The sequence below is a fragment of the Capra hircus genome, chromosome 2 (genome assembly GCF_001704415.2).
Source record: "Capra hircus breed San Clemente chromosome 2, ASM170441v1, whole genome shotgun sequence".
Taxonomy (NCBI): Eukaryota; Metazoa; Chordata; class Mammalia; order Artiodactyla; family Bovidae; genus Capra; species Capra hircus.
Window position 1 is genome coordinate 9,046,931 of NC_030809.1, and position 15,753 is coordinate 9,062,683.

General features: G+C 49.9%; 1 protein-coding gene across 3 annotated transcripts in view; it reads left to right on the forward strand.

The window, feature by feature from the left end:
- Positions 1 to 14,847, forward strand: part of CATSPER4 (cation channel sperm associated 4) — a 17,439-nt gene extending 2,592 nt beyond the window's left edge. For 2 of the 3 annotated variants that reach the window (XM_018056288.1, XM_018056295.1), the window contains 8 exons: positions 1,937 to 2,038; positions 10,022 to 10,119; positions 10,288 to 10,408; positions 10,623 to 10,756; positions 12,030 to 12,201; positions 12,969 to 13,180; positions 13,498 to 13,663; positions 14,385 to 14,847. In XM_018056288.1, the coding sequence (XP_017911777.1) occupies positions 1,937 to 2,038; positions 10,022 to 10,119; positions 10,288 to 10,408; positions 10,623 to 10,756; positions 12,030 to 12,201; positions 12,969 to 13,180; positions 13,498 to 13,663; positions 14,385 to 14,432 (1,053 nt within the window). In that variant the 3' untranslated portion in view covers positions 14,433 to 14,847. Of the gene's footprint in view, positions 1 to 1,936; positions 2,039 to 10,021; positions 10,120 to 10,287; positions 10,409 to 10,622; positions 10,757 to 12,029; positions 12,202 to 12,968; positions 13,190 to 13,497; positions 13,664 to 14,384 lie in introns of those variants that run through there. The other variant, XM_018056302.1, reaches the window with a different exon arrangement.

Genomic DNA, 15,753 nt, shown 5'->3' on the forward strand with positions numbered 1-15,753 from the left:
ACTGTAGTCCCCTGTGCTATACAGTAGGACCTTGATGTTTATCCAGGCAAGCCAGGGTTTTTAAAGTATGGCAACGTGAGAGTGACTGGCATCCAGGGAGCTGGTTGCCGAAGCTCAAGGAATGGATGGGGTTGCCTGGGAGAGAGTACCAAGTGAGAAGGGGACCAAGACAGAGCTCTCTGAGAAGAGCCTCTAAGTACAGGGCAGAAAATAGAAGAGGAGATGCAAAAGGGTAGTAAGGAGGAGCAGCCAGCGGAGTGAGAGGATCCCCAGGAGAGGATCCAAGGGAGCAAGCGCAGCATCAGATGTGGCTAGGGCACGAGGCCAGAAAAGGACTCTGAAACCCCCCTTGGATCTTGCCCTTGTGACCTTGACAGGAGCTAACTCTGATGTGGTGGAGGCAGAAACCCACTTGCCAGGGTTTGCAGAAAGAGTGACTGGAGGGCAGATCAAAACCCATCAATGGATCATGAAAACAATTCAGAATTCAGGTAGCTTTTGATGTAGAATCAAACAAAATGAAAAAGAATGAAGTAGCAACTGGTGGGGAAGAGGGAGGGAGGGGAGGAGCCAGAGGGAGAGAGACCGTTATGGGGTAAAATATGTATTGCTTTGAGTCCAAGTCAAAAATGCTAAAAAAAGCCTGGTAGAGGGTATGTGCTGTGAAGCTCAGATCCTAGAGACCTGTAAATGCCAGACTGTTTTTGTACCTCACCCTGCAGGCCATAGCGAGTCTTGGAAGGTTTGTGGGTAAAAAATGCAACTCTGATTTAACCACAGATGCTCATGACTTGGAGAAGGCAGGGCAACTGTTCAGGAAGCTCTTTCAATAAATAGAAAGGAGAGGCTATTGCCACCCGTGGCCAGTGGGGTAGAGCTGAAGGGAAATATGAAGGGAAGGAAAACGCCTTTCCTTGCTTTAGGTAGACACCTCTGGCCCATGTTGCCCTTTGGGAATTTGGAACAGGCTGGGAGCCCATAAACTTCAGCTCCCATCTGAACTTAGGAAGCTCTGCCCAGGGAGTTCCCTGGTGGTCCAATGGTTAAGACTCCACGCTTCCACTGCAGGGGCGTGGGTTCAGTCCCTGGTCAGGGAAGTAAGACCCCACATGCTGTGCTGCATGGCTGGGAGAAAAAGAAGAAACTCTGTCCAGCCTCACGCTGGCTGGCGGATGGAGCTGGTGGCAAGGTGTGGGGAGCAGGAGGCGTGAAGCCCTGAGTCTGTGGGCCACGGAGGTAAAGAAGAGGGGGAGTCGGGTGACTTTTGTCTGGCAAAGTGGAGTCAGGGGGCTGGGGGCTGTTCACGTCACAAACAACAGCAGTGTCACAGCTTAACAGGAGTTGGCGTGAAAGTGAGTTGTTTTAAACAGAATTCAGAATCATGGAGTCATCCATCCATCAATCCATCCACCCCAGGAGCATGTCTTGGACCCATTGAGTAGGGGGCTACTCAGGAGTTTGGTCAAGCCAAGCCTGGGGATTTGGGAGCTAGTGCAGCCGGAGTGGTGGAGACAACCAAAGAAGCAAGGATGGGACTTGGTGTCCTCCGTCTCAAGGGCCAGGGCTTTTCCTCCCGATCCTGGAGTCTGTTCTGTCTTTCTCCACCTCCCTTTTCCAAGGTTTGTAGTCAGACAACAATCTTTACCACTAACTGTTTGACCTTGGGCACTTCTCTGATTCCTCAAGTGCAAGATGGGAATAAAACCTACTTTGCAGGATGATGGTGATGGTAACATGAAAAAAGCTTGTGGTCTTAAGAACGGTGCCTGGCACGTATGTGCAAGGGTTACTCTGAAGGGCGCTACAAAGATGCTGAGGCTGAAAAGCAATAAGAATCTGGGCCTCCCCTTCCCTACAGACAGCCTCTGTCCCTGGTCTTGCCAAGGCCCCGCTCCGCTGACCTTTCTGCCCTTCTTTTTCTCTATCTTCCATGTAGAAACACTATGAGTTGTTCTCTACCATAGATGACATTGTGCTGACCACCCTTATCTGTGAACTTCTTCTCGGCTGGTTAAATGGTTTCTGGATTTTCTGGAAGGTGAGATCCTGGGCCCTCCCTGCTATCACCTGTACTCCTCCTTAGGGTTGGCATCCCATCCTGTCCCCACCACTGTGCACCTGGCCCTGAAACCTGAGAAGTGTGTGTGTGTGTGTGTGTGTGTGTGTGTGTGTGTGTGACTGCATGTGTATGTTCATCTGCATGCATGAAGAAAGAAAGACCGACTTCTGAGATGTCTGTGATGTGGCAGAAAGTAATCTGTACTGGAAGTGCAGCTTTCCTGGGTCCCCGTTCCTGATCCAGCTTTCCCTAGTTCTGTGCTCTTGGGAAAACCTTGATTTCCTTATCAGAGAAATGCAATTGAGAGTATCCACCTTAATTTACCCCTGGATTAGAAAGATCCCCTAGAGGAGGGCAGGGCAACCCACTCCAGTATTCTTGCCTGAAGAATCCCATGGACAGAGGAGCCTGGTAGGCTACAGTCCATAGGGTTGCAGAGTCAGACATGACTGCAGTAACTTAGCGCACACACACCTACCTTAATTTACAGGGTTCAAGAGCAGAGGGGTCAGCAGAGATTTTCTATAAAGGGTGTTGACCTTAACGATAATTAAGTCAGTTATTTTACCAACAAAACAAAAGGGGAGGTTTATTTGGGAATAGAAGAGGATTTGCAATTCAGGACTAAAAAGCTATAGCAAAAGCCACAGCAAGTCCAAAAATGGAGAGAAACGTTACTTTATGGAGAAAAAGGAGGCAGTTAGGAGAGGTTGATTTGAACAAAAACCTGCTGGAGAAAAGTGAGAGAGAGTGCAGGGTGAAATGGTCTTATTAGCTGAGTTGCTGGAATATTAGATTTCTTGCAGGAGATGCTATGTATCTCTTTTCCTGTGGGGCCTATAATTGATGATTCTTTCCCAGTTGGTGATTATTCTGAGCCTGTAATTGATAATTCGTGTAATCGACTAGTAATCTAGTGGTACTGCCTGAGAGCGCCCCCTTTTGGCCATCCAATTGCATTGCAGGGAGGTTTCCCTATAATTTTCTCAAAAGTGAAGTGTCCAACTCTTTGCGACCCCATGGACTGTAGCCTACCACGCTCCTCCATCCATGGGATTTTCCAGGCAAGAGTACTGGAGTGGATTGCCATTTCCTTCTCCAGAGGACCTTCCCAACTCAGGGATCGAACCCGGGTCTCCTGCATTGTAGGCAGATGCTCTACTGTCTGAGCCATGAGATAAGAATAAGCTAATTTTCTCAAGGGCTAGGTAAATATTTTTTTTGTGGGCCATATAGTCTCTGTTGCAAACACTCATCTCTGCTGTAAAAGCACAAAGCAGCCATAGACAGTATATAGACAACTGAGCATGGCTATGTTCCAGATAAATTTTATTTGTGTATACTGACCTTTGAACTTTAAATTTTACATGTCATGAAATATTATTTTCCTTTTGCTTTCCCCCCAACCATTTAAAAATGTAAAAATCATTCTAAACCCATGGGTCTTAAAAAAAAGAGACTGCTGGTCAGATTTGGCCTTGAGCTATAGTTTGCTGACTCCTATTTGGAAGAGTATCAAAAAGATATCTGGGTAGGAACAGATCTTAACATTACATAAAATGAAACAAAGACTCAAATTCTTTGTTTAAATAGGACTTCTAGAGTTAAAGGATTTCTGGAGTCAAGAGATTTATCTGTCTTTGGGCATGTGCAAGAAGAGGCTTTAAAAAAATTACCCATCAAATCTTTATACCTTCTTAAAAAGGAAGCATCATTAAAATACCATTATCAGGACAACCAATTAGAATTACAAGCTTTCCAGGGCTTAGAAGTGTCACTTCATAGAACACAGAATATAGAACCTAGAACAATATTTCTATCTAAAGTATGGATGTCTTAAAGCCTGCTTTGTGAGAACAACACTTGGGAAGATGTTTATTAACAGAAAATAGAATAGGATGGTGTATATTTATTTGTCTCCATGGTGGAGGGGAGAATCAGTTCAGTTCAGTTCAATCGCTCAGTCGTGTCCAACTCTTTGCGACCCCATGAATCGCAGCACACCAGGCCTCCCTGTCCATCACCAACTCCCAGAGTTCACTCAGACTCACGTCCATCGAGTCAGTGATACCATCCAGCCATTTCATCCTCTGTCATCCCATTCTCCTCCTGCTCCCAATCCCTCCCAGCATCAGAGTCTTTTCCAATGAGTCAACTCTTCGCATGAGGTGGCCAAAGTACTGGAGTTTGAGCTTTAGCATCATTCCTTCCAAAGAACACCCAGGCCTGATCTCCTTCAGAATGGACTGGTTGGATCTCCTTGCAGTCCAAGGGACTCTTGTCTTCTCCAACACCACAGTTCAAAAGCATCAATTCTTTGGTGCTCAGCCTTCTTCACAATCCAACTCTCACATCCATACATGACTACTGGAAAAACCATAGCTTTGACTAGATGGACCTTAGTCGGCAAAGTAATGTCTCTGCTTTTCAATATGCTACCTAGGTTGGTTATAACTTTTCTTCCAAGGAGTAAGTGTCTTTTAATTTCATGGCTGCAGTCACCATCTGCAGTGATTTTGGAGCTCCCCAAAATAAAGTCTGACACTATTTCCACTGTTTCTCCATCTATTTCCCATGAAGTGATGGGACCAGATGCCATGATCTTAGTATTCTGAATGTTGAGCTTTAAGCCAACTTTTTCACTCTCCCCTTTCACTTTCATCAAGAGGCTTTTTAGTTCTTCACTTTCTGCCATAAGGGTGGTGTCATCTGCATATCTGAGGTTATTGATATTTCTCCCGGCAGTCTCGATTTCAGCTTGTGCTTCTTCCAGTCCAGTGTTTCTCATGATGTGTGCTCTGCATAGAAGTTAAATAAGCAGGGTGACAATATACAGCCTTGACTTACTCCTTTTCCTATTTGGAACCAGTGTGTTGTTCCATGTCCAGTTCTAACTGTTGCTTCCTGACCTGCATACAGATTTCTCAAGAGACAGGTCAGGTGGTCTGGTATTCCCATCTCAGAATTTTCCACAGTTTATTGTGATCTACACAGTCAAAGGCTTTGGCATAGTCAATAAAGCAGAAATAGATGTTTTTCTGGAACTCTTGCTTTTTCCATGATCCAGCGGATATTGGCAATTTGATCTCTGGTTCCTCTGCCTTTTCTAAAACCAGCTTGAGGGGAGAATAGGTACCATGATTTTGTGAATATTTCAATGCACCACTCTTCAGGATACAGGCAGATATTTTTTCCCTAACAGAGAGCATTTCTTCTGTGAAAGTAGTCCTGAGATTTCTTTTGTTGCCCATAGAAATTGTCCAGAGGCTAAATTCAGGCAGGGCTTTGTTGGGGCCTCTGCAGTAGCAGTGGGTGTTAGTTAAAAGACCAGGACACCAAAAGAGTGTCTAACAGGCTTTTTAATGGAGAAGCGCTCCCTGGCGGGGTTCCCGGACCCAAACGAGGCAGGTAGAGGAAGTGCGCCCCAGACTGTGTTGGTGGTTTTTATACGTTTGTTGCGAGGGATGGTCAGGCTAGATGGACCGGGGTTCGGATAGGTCGCCAGGCCGAGGCGTCGCGGGCTGACAGGTCCTTCTTCGTGGCTGGGGTGGGGCGGCTTTAGCTGGTGAAGTGTGCTGTCATTGGCCCCCGGGATCTGGGAGGCTCCTTCCATTAGGGACTTCCCCCGCCGGCGGGAGGGAGAGGAGGGGCGGCCCATCATGGCCCGCCCCTCCGCCCCCGTCCCGGCCTTACAGTGGGGAGTGAGAACAAGTAACAGTTTCCTTTGCTCATCTCTCCCTGATTCCTTGTATGAGGTGAGGGTAGTGGTGTGACCAGGGGTCGGACTGGAGGGGTGGTTGGGTGGTTTGCCTGCCCTTTTGGTGGTGTTGTGTGCAGGAGGCATGTGCAAGTACTGCTTTCGACCCCTTGCGTTTGCTCTCAACCCCCTGCTTTTGCTCCATGCTCTTCAGAAGTGGCATTTGGGCTGTTTGGTCTTTTTGTATCTTGTCCATAATTTGCCCCAACTGCTCTTGCAGGCAGTTATTTTTAGTCTCTTACAGTTTGTTTGTGTTTTCTTGCTTGAGGAAGTTTGTCCAAGTACAAGCATTGCAGCAAAGGGTCCCAGGTTCCAGCCTGTCTCATTTGCAGCAGCAGTTAGGAGGGCCTGCACTCCCAAGGCTAAACTCTAGCGTTTCATTAGCACAAGAGAATGGGAGCAAATTTTGTGTTCCTCCCAGCCACTCTGCATATCTCCTCAAGGAAAAGATTTCTCAGCCTTGGCACTGTTGACATAATTGGCCCAGATAATTCTTCATTGGGAGGGGACTGTCCTGTGCATTGTCAAATGTTTAGCAGCATTCTTGGCCTCTACCCATTAGATGCCATAAACATCTTCCTAGCTGTGACAGTCAAGGGTATCTCCAGACACTGCCAAATGTCCTCTGGAAGGCAAAACCGCCCTCCAGAACTAATGGCTGAAAATGAATGTCCCAAGCCCTAACCCTTATCTGGGGCCAGCCTCCCAGTGCCAAAACCCAGGGCTTGTTAGAGACCCTCTGCTGTCTTCTTCCCCACCCCCAGCCCCTCTCCTGATCCCAGTGTACAAGGACTACTCTGCACTGAATGGGTGGATGGAAAGGGAGAAGGCAGGGGAGGGAGGAAAATCTGCAAGTTAATATCTCAAATATTACCCAGCCGCATGGGGATCCCCAAAGTTTTGCCCCCAATGCCCCGTTTTCTACAGTGCTCATGTGGCTCCTGGCTCCTTCTTACCTCCCCACTCTATTACTTACTATTTTACCACCTAAGAGCTTCTCAATTTTCTGGCCACCTCTGCAGCTCTGTACCCCATTCTAGTTCCTGTCTTGTCTTCTCTCACCAGGGTGTTGCTATGGCTTCCAGGACACTGGCTTCCAGTGTACCCCACCTACCATCAAAATAGTTTCCCCAAAGCCCAAGACAGAGTAGAGTGCCCTTAAACATTCCAGTGGCTCCCAGTTGTTTATAGGATCAGGCCTAAATGCCTCATTGTGATACCGACCAGGGTTCTCTGCCTTCTCCAATCAACAGAAACTGACTAGAGGCCAGACAAGAGATTCAGGCAAGGCTTTTTAGGGCCCCTGCTGCAGTAGAGGGGAAGGAGAACAAGTAACAGATTGTTTGGTTCCCTTAATCCCTGACCTATGAGGCAAGGTTGTTCCTTACATGGGGTGGGGGTAGGGGTGTGTCTGGAGTCAGACTGGAGGGGTGTCTTGGGTGGTTTGCCCATCCCTTAGGTAGTGTTGTGTGCAGGGGGCATGTGCTGCTGCTAAGTCACTTCAGTCGTGTCCGACTCTTTGTGACCCCATAGACAGCAGCCCACCAGGCTCCCCCGTCCCTGGGATTCTCCAGGCAAGAACACTGGAGTGGGTTGCCATTTCCTTCTCCAATGCATGAAAGTGAAGTTACTCAGTCGTTACTCTTAGCGACCCCATGGACTGCAGCCTACAAGGCTCCTCTGCCCATGGGATTTCCCAGGCGAGAGTACTGGAGTGGGGTGCCATTGCCTTCTCCCCGGGGGCATGTGCAATACCCCGATTTTGCTCCCAACATCCTGTGTTTGCTCCTGGCTGTTTAGAAGTGGCAATTGGATTTTTTGGTCTTTTTGTATCTTTTATCCGAATTTATCCCATCTGCACATGCACTTAGTTATTTTTAGTCCCATACAGTTTCTTTGTATCTTGTTGCTCCAGTAGAGGTGTGTCCAGGGGCAAGCAGTGCAGCCCTGCAGCAGAGTGCTAGGTCCCAGCCTGTCTCAACTGTGCGTAAGCCTTTCCATGAAATGGCTTCTGTCTGCTTTTGCAGCCTTATCACTCCTCACCTCACCCTTGCGTGTTCCAGCTACATCAAGCTGCTTGTAGTGACATTGCTAAAGACACACTTAAATGTGTGCACACGCGCACATACATATATACACACACTGCTGTTGCTCACTTTCATGCCTTTGTCCATGCTGACATCTAGTCTATGAAAGCTCCTTACCACTTACTTGCTTTTCTCCTACTAACAGTTTAAGACTCATTCAGATGTCTTCTCTTCCAGGAAGTCTTTCTGTTTCTCCTAAGATAGATTAGTTGTTGCCCTGTCTCCCTAACATTGTGTACTCACCTCTCAGTTCAGTTCAGTTCAGTCACTCAGTCGTGTCCGACTTTTTGTGACCCCATGAACTGCAGCACGCCAGGCCTCCCTGTCCATTACCAACTCCTGGAGTCTCTCACCAGGAGTTAAAATTTACTGTCTGTCCACCTCCCTCAAAATAGCCTATGAGCTCAGCAGGGCAGAAATCCTGTATCTTCAGGATCTGATTTGAGGTGTGGCATAGAGTTCAGTTCAGTTCAGTTGCTCAGTCGTGTCTGACCCTGCGACCCCATGAATCGCAGCACACCAGGCCTCCCTGTCCATCACCAACTCCTAGAGTTCACTCAGACTCACGTCCATTGAGTCAGTGACGCGATCCAGCCATCTCATCCTCTGTCGTCCCCTTTTCCTCCTGCCCCCAATCCCTCCCAGAGTCTTTTCCAGTGAGTCAACTCTTCGCATGAGGTGGCCAAAGTACTGGACTTTCAGCTTTAGCATCATTCCTTCCAAAGAAAGCCCAGGGCTAATCTCCTTCAGAATGGACTGGCATAGAGTAGGAGCTTAATATTGAATGGATACAGGGATGGATCTGTAGACAGGCAGCCTTGTGTCTCCTGGTGTATGTTTAGGCACCAACACTCTGAATGTGACATACCAGGAAGTCTTGTGTTTATTGGATTGCCCAATAAATTTAAGAACTTTTTCCCATTAAAGTAATTTTTTCAAAATAAAGTAGTTTTCTCTTTGGAACTTCCCTGGTGGTCCAGTGGCTAAGACTTCATGCTCCCAATGCAGGAAACCCTGGTTCAATCCCTGGTCAGGAAACTAGATCCCACATGCTGGAATGAAGACCTGTTGCAGCCAAATAATATTTTTTCAAAAAGGAAAAAAAAATTATTTTCATTTTGAATATTTAATGCAGCTGCATATTGGTCAAAACTGTACTGAAAGGAGCATACAAAATTCTTGTTTCTGCTTTGTCCCTTCATCCCTGTCCCCTTCCCCCGCCCTCTTCAGATAATCTTTGTTATTTATAATCTCTTGTTTATCCTCCTAGTGTTTATTTTGCAATCATAAGCAAATATGTATATATTTTTAGTCCTTCCTTTCCGTACAGTAACATAGTATCAATGCTGCTGTATGGGAGACCTTTCTCATTGTTCTGTACTCCACTGAATGAACGTGTTCTTTAGCAGCCAGTGTTCTGTTATAATCCTGGACACTTTAGTGATTTTCAGCCTTCTACAAAGGTCATTTTGTAGTTGTACCAGAGTTTGTGTGGGATGGGTATCTAGAAGTGGGATCACTGGTCAAAGGAAAATGCAGGCTGTTTATTAGAGAAAATTTCCCCCGTAGCGGTTGTGCTTGAATTTGTCATACGTGTGAGCTTCCTTCCTCCGTCCGTACTCTAAAGGAGTTTGTGCCGTGTTGGACGTGGAGCTTGCCAACTGTGCCTTTCTTCTACGGTGAGAGTTAGTTCACCTCTGAAGTGGCTCTTGAAGCCCTGTTCCTTAGTGTTTTCATTTTTGTTTTATTAACTGTAGTGTGTGTCCCACAAAGCTGGAGCCTCCAAACGCTCTCAGGTCACCTAACTGCAGGGCAAGGGCTTTGTCAGCAGCACACTAGCCAAGGTGGGCGCTCAGCTTAGGAACTGGCGTATACGAGGGACTCGATTGTGTGTTCAGACACTGCACTTGGCTGTGGACACGTGTATGAGACAGCAAGTGCGTGGGTGTTTGGTGGCATGTTTAGGGGGCGACAGCAGGACCACAGTGGGTGGCACGTGACTGGCCCTGTTCCGAGAGCACTGGGTGTCCCCCATCCTGAGGCTGTGGGGAGGGCAGACCCAGGATGAACCCATGGGCTGGGCCTGACAGACCCTGCTGGGGCTGGCCCACCCCCCAGGACGGCTGGAACATCCTCAACTTCCTTATCATCTTTATCTTGCTCCTGGGGTTTTTCGTTAATGAACTCAGTGCCGTCGCTATCACCTACACCCTCAGGTAAGCTGGGGACTCAGAGCGAAGAAGGGACCCGTCTGGATCCCGGGAGAGAGGGGAGGGGATTGTTGCAGGTGGGCATCAGCTCTGCCTTTCTGGGCAGGTGGGGCGATGGTGAGGAGGAGGGGTCTGGGAAGGGCCGAGGGGCACCCCTGAGAGGCTCTGCCGCAGGGCACTTTGTCTGCTGCACGTGTGCATGGCGGTGGAGCCCCTGGCCCGGATCATTCGCGTCATCCTGCAGTCGGTGCCCGACATGGCCAACATCATGGTCCTCATCCTCTTCTTCATGCTGGTCAGCGCCCTCCCCTGCCCCCAGCCGCCCCCCTTTCCTGGACAGGCCCCTGGCTCACTGGGGATACGGGGTGTCTGGAGCGGAGAGGAGGAGGGTTTGGAGATGAGAGGAGGAGAGGCCTGCCTCCCTGTGATTCCCCTGGCAGCTCCTTTGCATGTCCTGTGTCCCAGGCCTGTGGGTGAAGTCCGGGGTGGGTCTCCCATCTCTCCGGCAGGTATTCTCCGTGTTTGGGGTCACTCTCTTTGGTGTGTTCGTGCCCATGCATTTCCAGAACATGCAGGTTGCCCTGTATACCCTCTTCATCTGCATCACCCAGGATGGCTGGGTGGACATCTACAGTGACTTTCAGTGAGTGCCCCTGGGGCTTCTGGGCCCCCAGTCCAGCTGAGCTAGGCGGGGAGGGGCTGGGGCATCCAGGGGCAAAAAAACCACCTGAGGAGGGAGAAGGGGTCTCAGGTGGGAGTGGGGCTCCAGGACTTGGGGTGAGGGTGACAGGAAGCAGGCGTGGTGCCTGGGGCTTTAAACTGGAGAAAAGCAGACTCCTGGGGCTGGGGCCTCTAGCTTTGTAATCTATGTGAAGCCTTGTCCCTATGAAACTCCATGTATTCAAAGTCCCGCTGCAGTCTTGTTCATGGACTGCAGTCTCCCTTCATGCTAAGCAGTTGGGCAGCTTGGCCTTGGGCCGGGCAGCAGGTCTGTGGTTGCACCTAGGGTCCCAAGGCAGCTCCCTGTCCACACGGGAGCCCACCAGCCTGCCTCGACTCCGGGAACGTAAGGTCTCATTTTATTCATTTTGAGACCCACTGTCCAAGGTCATGTTTGGCCGCAGTGGGCTGCCTGGGTTCTGTTCTTTACTTCTTTCCATTTAGCCCAAATCCTACTTGTTCCAGGCCATTTCAGGGGCTGGGTCCCACTGACTGATTTCCTTTTATCTTCCTCGTGTGAGAGTAGAAGCCCAGTTGGTAAAGGGGCTTCTACCCTCATTACCCATTACGTTATAGGCAGTGGACAAGTCATGGAATGTGAAATGAAGGTGGCCTGAGCTTTTGAGTCTTTGCCCCACTGTTCTAGCCATGCAACCTTCTGAGCCTCAGTTTCCTCATGTGCCAACTGGAGATCATAATACGACGTGTAGCCATGTCATGGGTTGCTCTGAGGATTAGTAGAGACTGACGTTGTGTGCACACACACACACACGTGTAGCAAGAGAGCAAAAGCTATTATTTGGGAAAATGTTTTATGGGAGGTTTGCAATAGGTATTAACAGTGGTGGGATTTTTTTTCCTATATATTTTCCCTCTGATTTTTCTATAACAAACCTGAGTTATAATAAAATAACATGATAAAAGTACAGCCAATAGATTAAATTTGATAATGCTGGTGTATGAATGCTCACCTTGCAGGGCTGGCTTGAGGGCGGCCCACTGTCTGGCAGAGCAGCGGGTGCTCATTCAAGAGCATCTGTGGGGACAATCAGGAGTCGAGCCTTAGATCTGCACAGCAGCAGTGAGGTGGCAGAAGTCCCAGTAGGCTTTGAGATAATTTCTCCATCTCGTAGATGAGGAGAAACTGAGGCCCAAAGGGCCAGGGAGGTGATAGGGCCCCTGACTGCCATCTCCAGGATGGAGACAGGGGCGTACGGAGTGGAGATTGGGGGCGCCATCTACTTTGCCATCTTCATCACCATCGGTGCCTTCATTGGCATCAACCTGTTGGTCGTCGTGGTGACCACCAATCTGGAGCAAATGATGAAGGCAGAACAGGGGCAGCAGCATCAAATAGCCTTCAGTGAGGTGAGTGAGATAGGGAGGGCAGAGGGGGGAAGGGGACAGTGTATGAGTGCTAACTTGAGAGTGTGTGTATGTGTGTGTGTGTGTGTGTGTGTGTGCTCACACACTCGAGAGCCTAAAGAAAGCCAAGCCTGAGGCCTGAAGGCAGCAATCCCCACTTTGAGTGCCAATTCACCAACTGGGGCTTCTGAGCGTGTAGAGTTCCTTGGTATCTTTCTCTGTGACAACTTGAAAGTGAGCAGCTGGGTGACCTTAGGGCATTTAAACCAATCTAAACTTCAATTTCTTTTTCTATAAAATGGAAGTGATAATAATTCTGTTTATTTCATAGGGCTATTATGAGGATTTCATGGGTCAATGAACAGTACTTGACACATAGTAAGAACTCGATGAACATTAGCTATAGTATTACTCATCTGGGGGTAGAGCTTCCGAAAGGTGGGGAGTATTGTGTAAAGTGCTGAGGGCTGTGGCCTGTGGCCTGAGAGCAGTTAGGGTTTCAGAAGTTTGCTGGGTAGGATTTACCAGGAGGTAGGGGAAGCAGTAAGTTGTGAAAAGGGGTGAGAATTTTCAGAGGTGAGGGACAGACTTCTGCATTTCAAGTTGGGCTCCCACAGTAAAGGAGGGAGGCTAAGACTGGTTGGAGCTGAAACGAGGGGCGTGAGAACCCTTGCGTCCTGAGACTCATCTGCCCTGAAGTCAAGCAGGAAGGCGCCAGGGGAGGGGGTGCCGGCTAAGCTATCCTTCCCTCTCCGTTCTCCCTTCCCCAGGTAGACGACAGGAAGGGAAATGGGAATAACAAGCTGCCGCTGGTGCACTGTGCAGTCGCCCGTTCGGAGATGTCTGGCGTCCCCCAAGAGCCATTTATGGGGGGCTCCCTGACAAACCTCTCGGAAAGAACATGCGACAACTTTTGCCTGGTGCTCGAGGCGATACAGGAGAACCTGATGCAATACAAGGAGATCCGCGCTGAGCTCAACACGTAGGGCGGGTACTGGGGGTAACCCCAGAGTCTCAGGAGGCAGGGCTCTGTGGACCCTCAGATTCTTCTGGTCTCATGCCCTTATTGATAATGGGGACCCTGGGACCCAGAGCGGTTAAGTGACTTGCCCAGGCTCCCCTCCAGCCTGTCTGTGCAGGATATACATCTCGTAATCTCACAAAGGGCCTTGAGCCTTGGCCTGGGTCTTTATCAGAGTCGAGGTGGGGAGGGTGCATGGGGCTGGACCCCAGGAAAGAGATGGAAGGGCCGCCCCCCCAACCCCCTCCCTCGGAACGCACTCACTCTTCCACCTTCAGGATAGTGGACGAGGTCCGCTCCATCCGCTTCAACCAGGAGCAGGAGGAGGAGCTGATGCAGAGGTACTTGTCGTGGAACATGTCCTTGGAGAGCAGGTCCTCTGTGGACATCCGTGAGATGACTCGCGAGCAAGACTTGATCACCGCGCTCGTCAACAGGAAAAAGGTGCAGCTTCTCAGCTTCCCTCTCCTACCCAATCAGTGCTCACCCAGGCCAGCTACCACCCCCTTGGTCAAGGTTTCTGACTTTTTCAAGGTCTGGCCCGCCCCTCTAGACTCCCAGGCACCCCAGCAGTCACTGCCCATCTGGTTAGATTCCAGCTTTTCTGGGAGGCCCTGCCCCTCCTGTAGGGCCCTGCACACTGAGCCATCTTGGCCTTCAGCACCCTCAAGCTTCCTCTTAAGGGGACTTGAGCGGCTCAGTTCCTGCTTAGTGGCAGATGCTTAGGTCCACCACGGTGGGTATAGGACCCCCCAGGTCCTGTCAGGTATGTAAGAGGAGCAGCCTCCTGAGGGAGGAAAATTCTAGGGAGAAAAAGGCCATGCCCCCTTCCAGGGGATCTTCCTGAACCAGGGATCGAACCCACGTCTCCTGCATTGGTAGGCGGGTTCTTTGCCCCTGTCACCACCTGGGAAGCCCCATAGAACAAAGCACATTCCCACACATTTCATTTCCTTCTCTGCTTCCAATCCCATCTGACCTCGGAGCTTTGTGGGTGCTATGGCCTGAGAGGAGAGCTCCACGGTCAGAGAGGAGACCAAGAGTTAGATGGGGAGGACTTCCCTGGGAAGCCTGGATGAGCCGCTGTTGAGCTGGAGGAGGGGAGTAAGGGGGCGTCTGCCATGTCAGGGGTGGCGGATTGACAAGAAGACCTCTTGGTTTGCAGGTTCAGGAATCCAACACAAATGTTAACAAACGAAAGGCCAGCCGCTGAGAGGGCAGTACAGGAGCCAATGGGCATGAGCACACACCCAGCCGCTGCGTCTTCCTGCATTGCTGGCATGGTGTGGCGCATCCTGGCCTGAGCCCATCCTCTGCCTTACACCTGGGCAGATGCCTAGGGATGGAAGGGGGCAGTGTCTCTAGGACTTGGGCCTGTGAGCCCCAGGTCCAGAGGAGCACAGATGGAGAAGGATGGTGAATGAGAGTGGGAGCCTTACAGCAAGGATGAGCCCACAAAGGGCTGCTGGCCAAGGCAGCCAGGATTTGCCCTCAGGATGGGCATCCCTGGTCCCCTGCTAGACCAGAACTACATGGGGTCTGAGTGGGCCCAAGTACCAAGAGGAGAAAGATGAGGCCGGTGGGGCCAGGTATCGTGTATCAACAATAAAGTTTTGTGTTGGGATCAATGTGTCTGACTGGTAGACCTCCAAACCTTTGGGGGCAGCCTTGCCCCCTCAAAAGCCTCTTTCGCCAGACGGGGGAGTAACTGACTGTCCCCCAGAGCTTCCAGTCTAATGGGAGAGAGAATCTACAGCCTGAAAAATTTTGACTTAATGGTAGAGAGATAATTCCTGCCTTAGGGTCCTAAATTTGGGGGGTGAAAGTCTGGTATTCAGGGTTGGGAGTGCCTCTCTGATGGAAACACCTACCCTCTCTCTCTGTCTGAAGGTATAAAACACTGGTCCTCATTCTGGAGAGCTCTAGTCTCATGGGGTCACCACTGACCAAGTCATGCAGGTACAGGAAACTCCATTTTGGGTCAATGGAGAATGAAATGTGAGTTCTGGCAGGCTCTCTGGAGGAGAAGAACATGGAAGCTTCCTGGAAGGCAGCAGGAAGAATTTGAGGGTCAGGTGAATGGAGTCTGGTAGAGAACTTGGGACCTGTGAGACCTCTTTGGGACCTTCACAGTAAGACCACTGAGAGCCACAGCAGGTCCCTGAGCTAGGCAATGCAGTCTGACAAAGCTGTGGCGGTGGAGGACACTGTGGAGAGCTGCCTTGATGGACTCTCATTCTTGGGCAAGTCACCAGGCTTCATTTTGCCCATCGGTGCAATCGGGAGAGGATAAGATTGAATGCCTGCTCTAAAATCAAATGGCCAGAGCTCAACTCCTTGGAGTTGGGAGTTGATGAGATCAGCCATGTGACTGAGACTCAGGTTCCCTGCTGTTATGTGAGAGAAAGGCTGCAAGGCCCAGAGTTCTGCCCAGCTGTTCAGCGTACCCTGACAATTAGGGGCCTTGGGGACAGTCACCAGTTGGAATGGGAATCCCCAGAGGCCCACTGATTGTGGCTGATGGGAAACTCCAC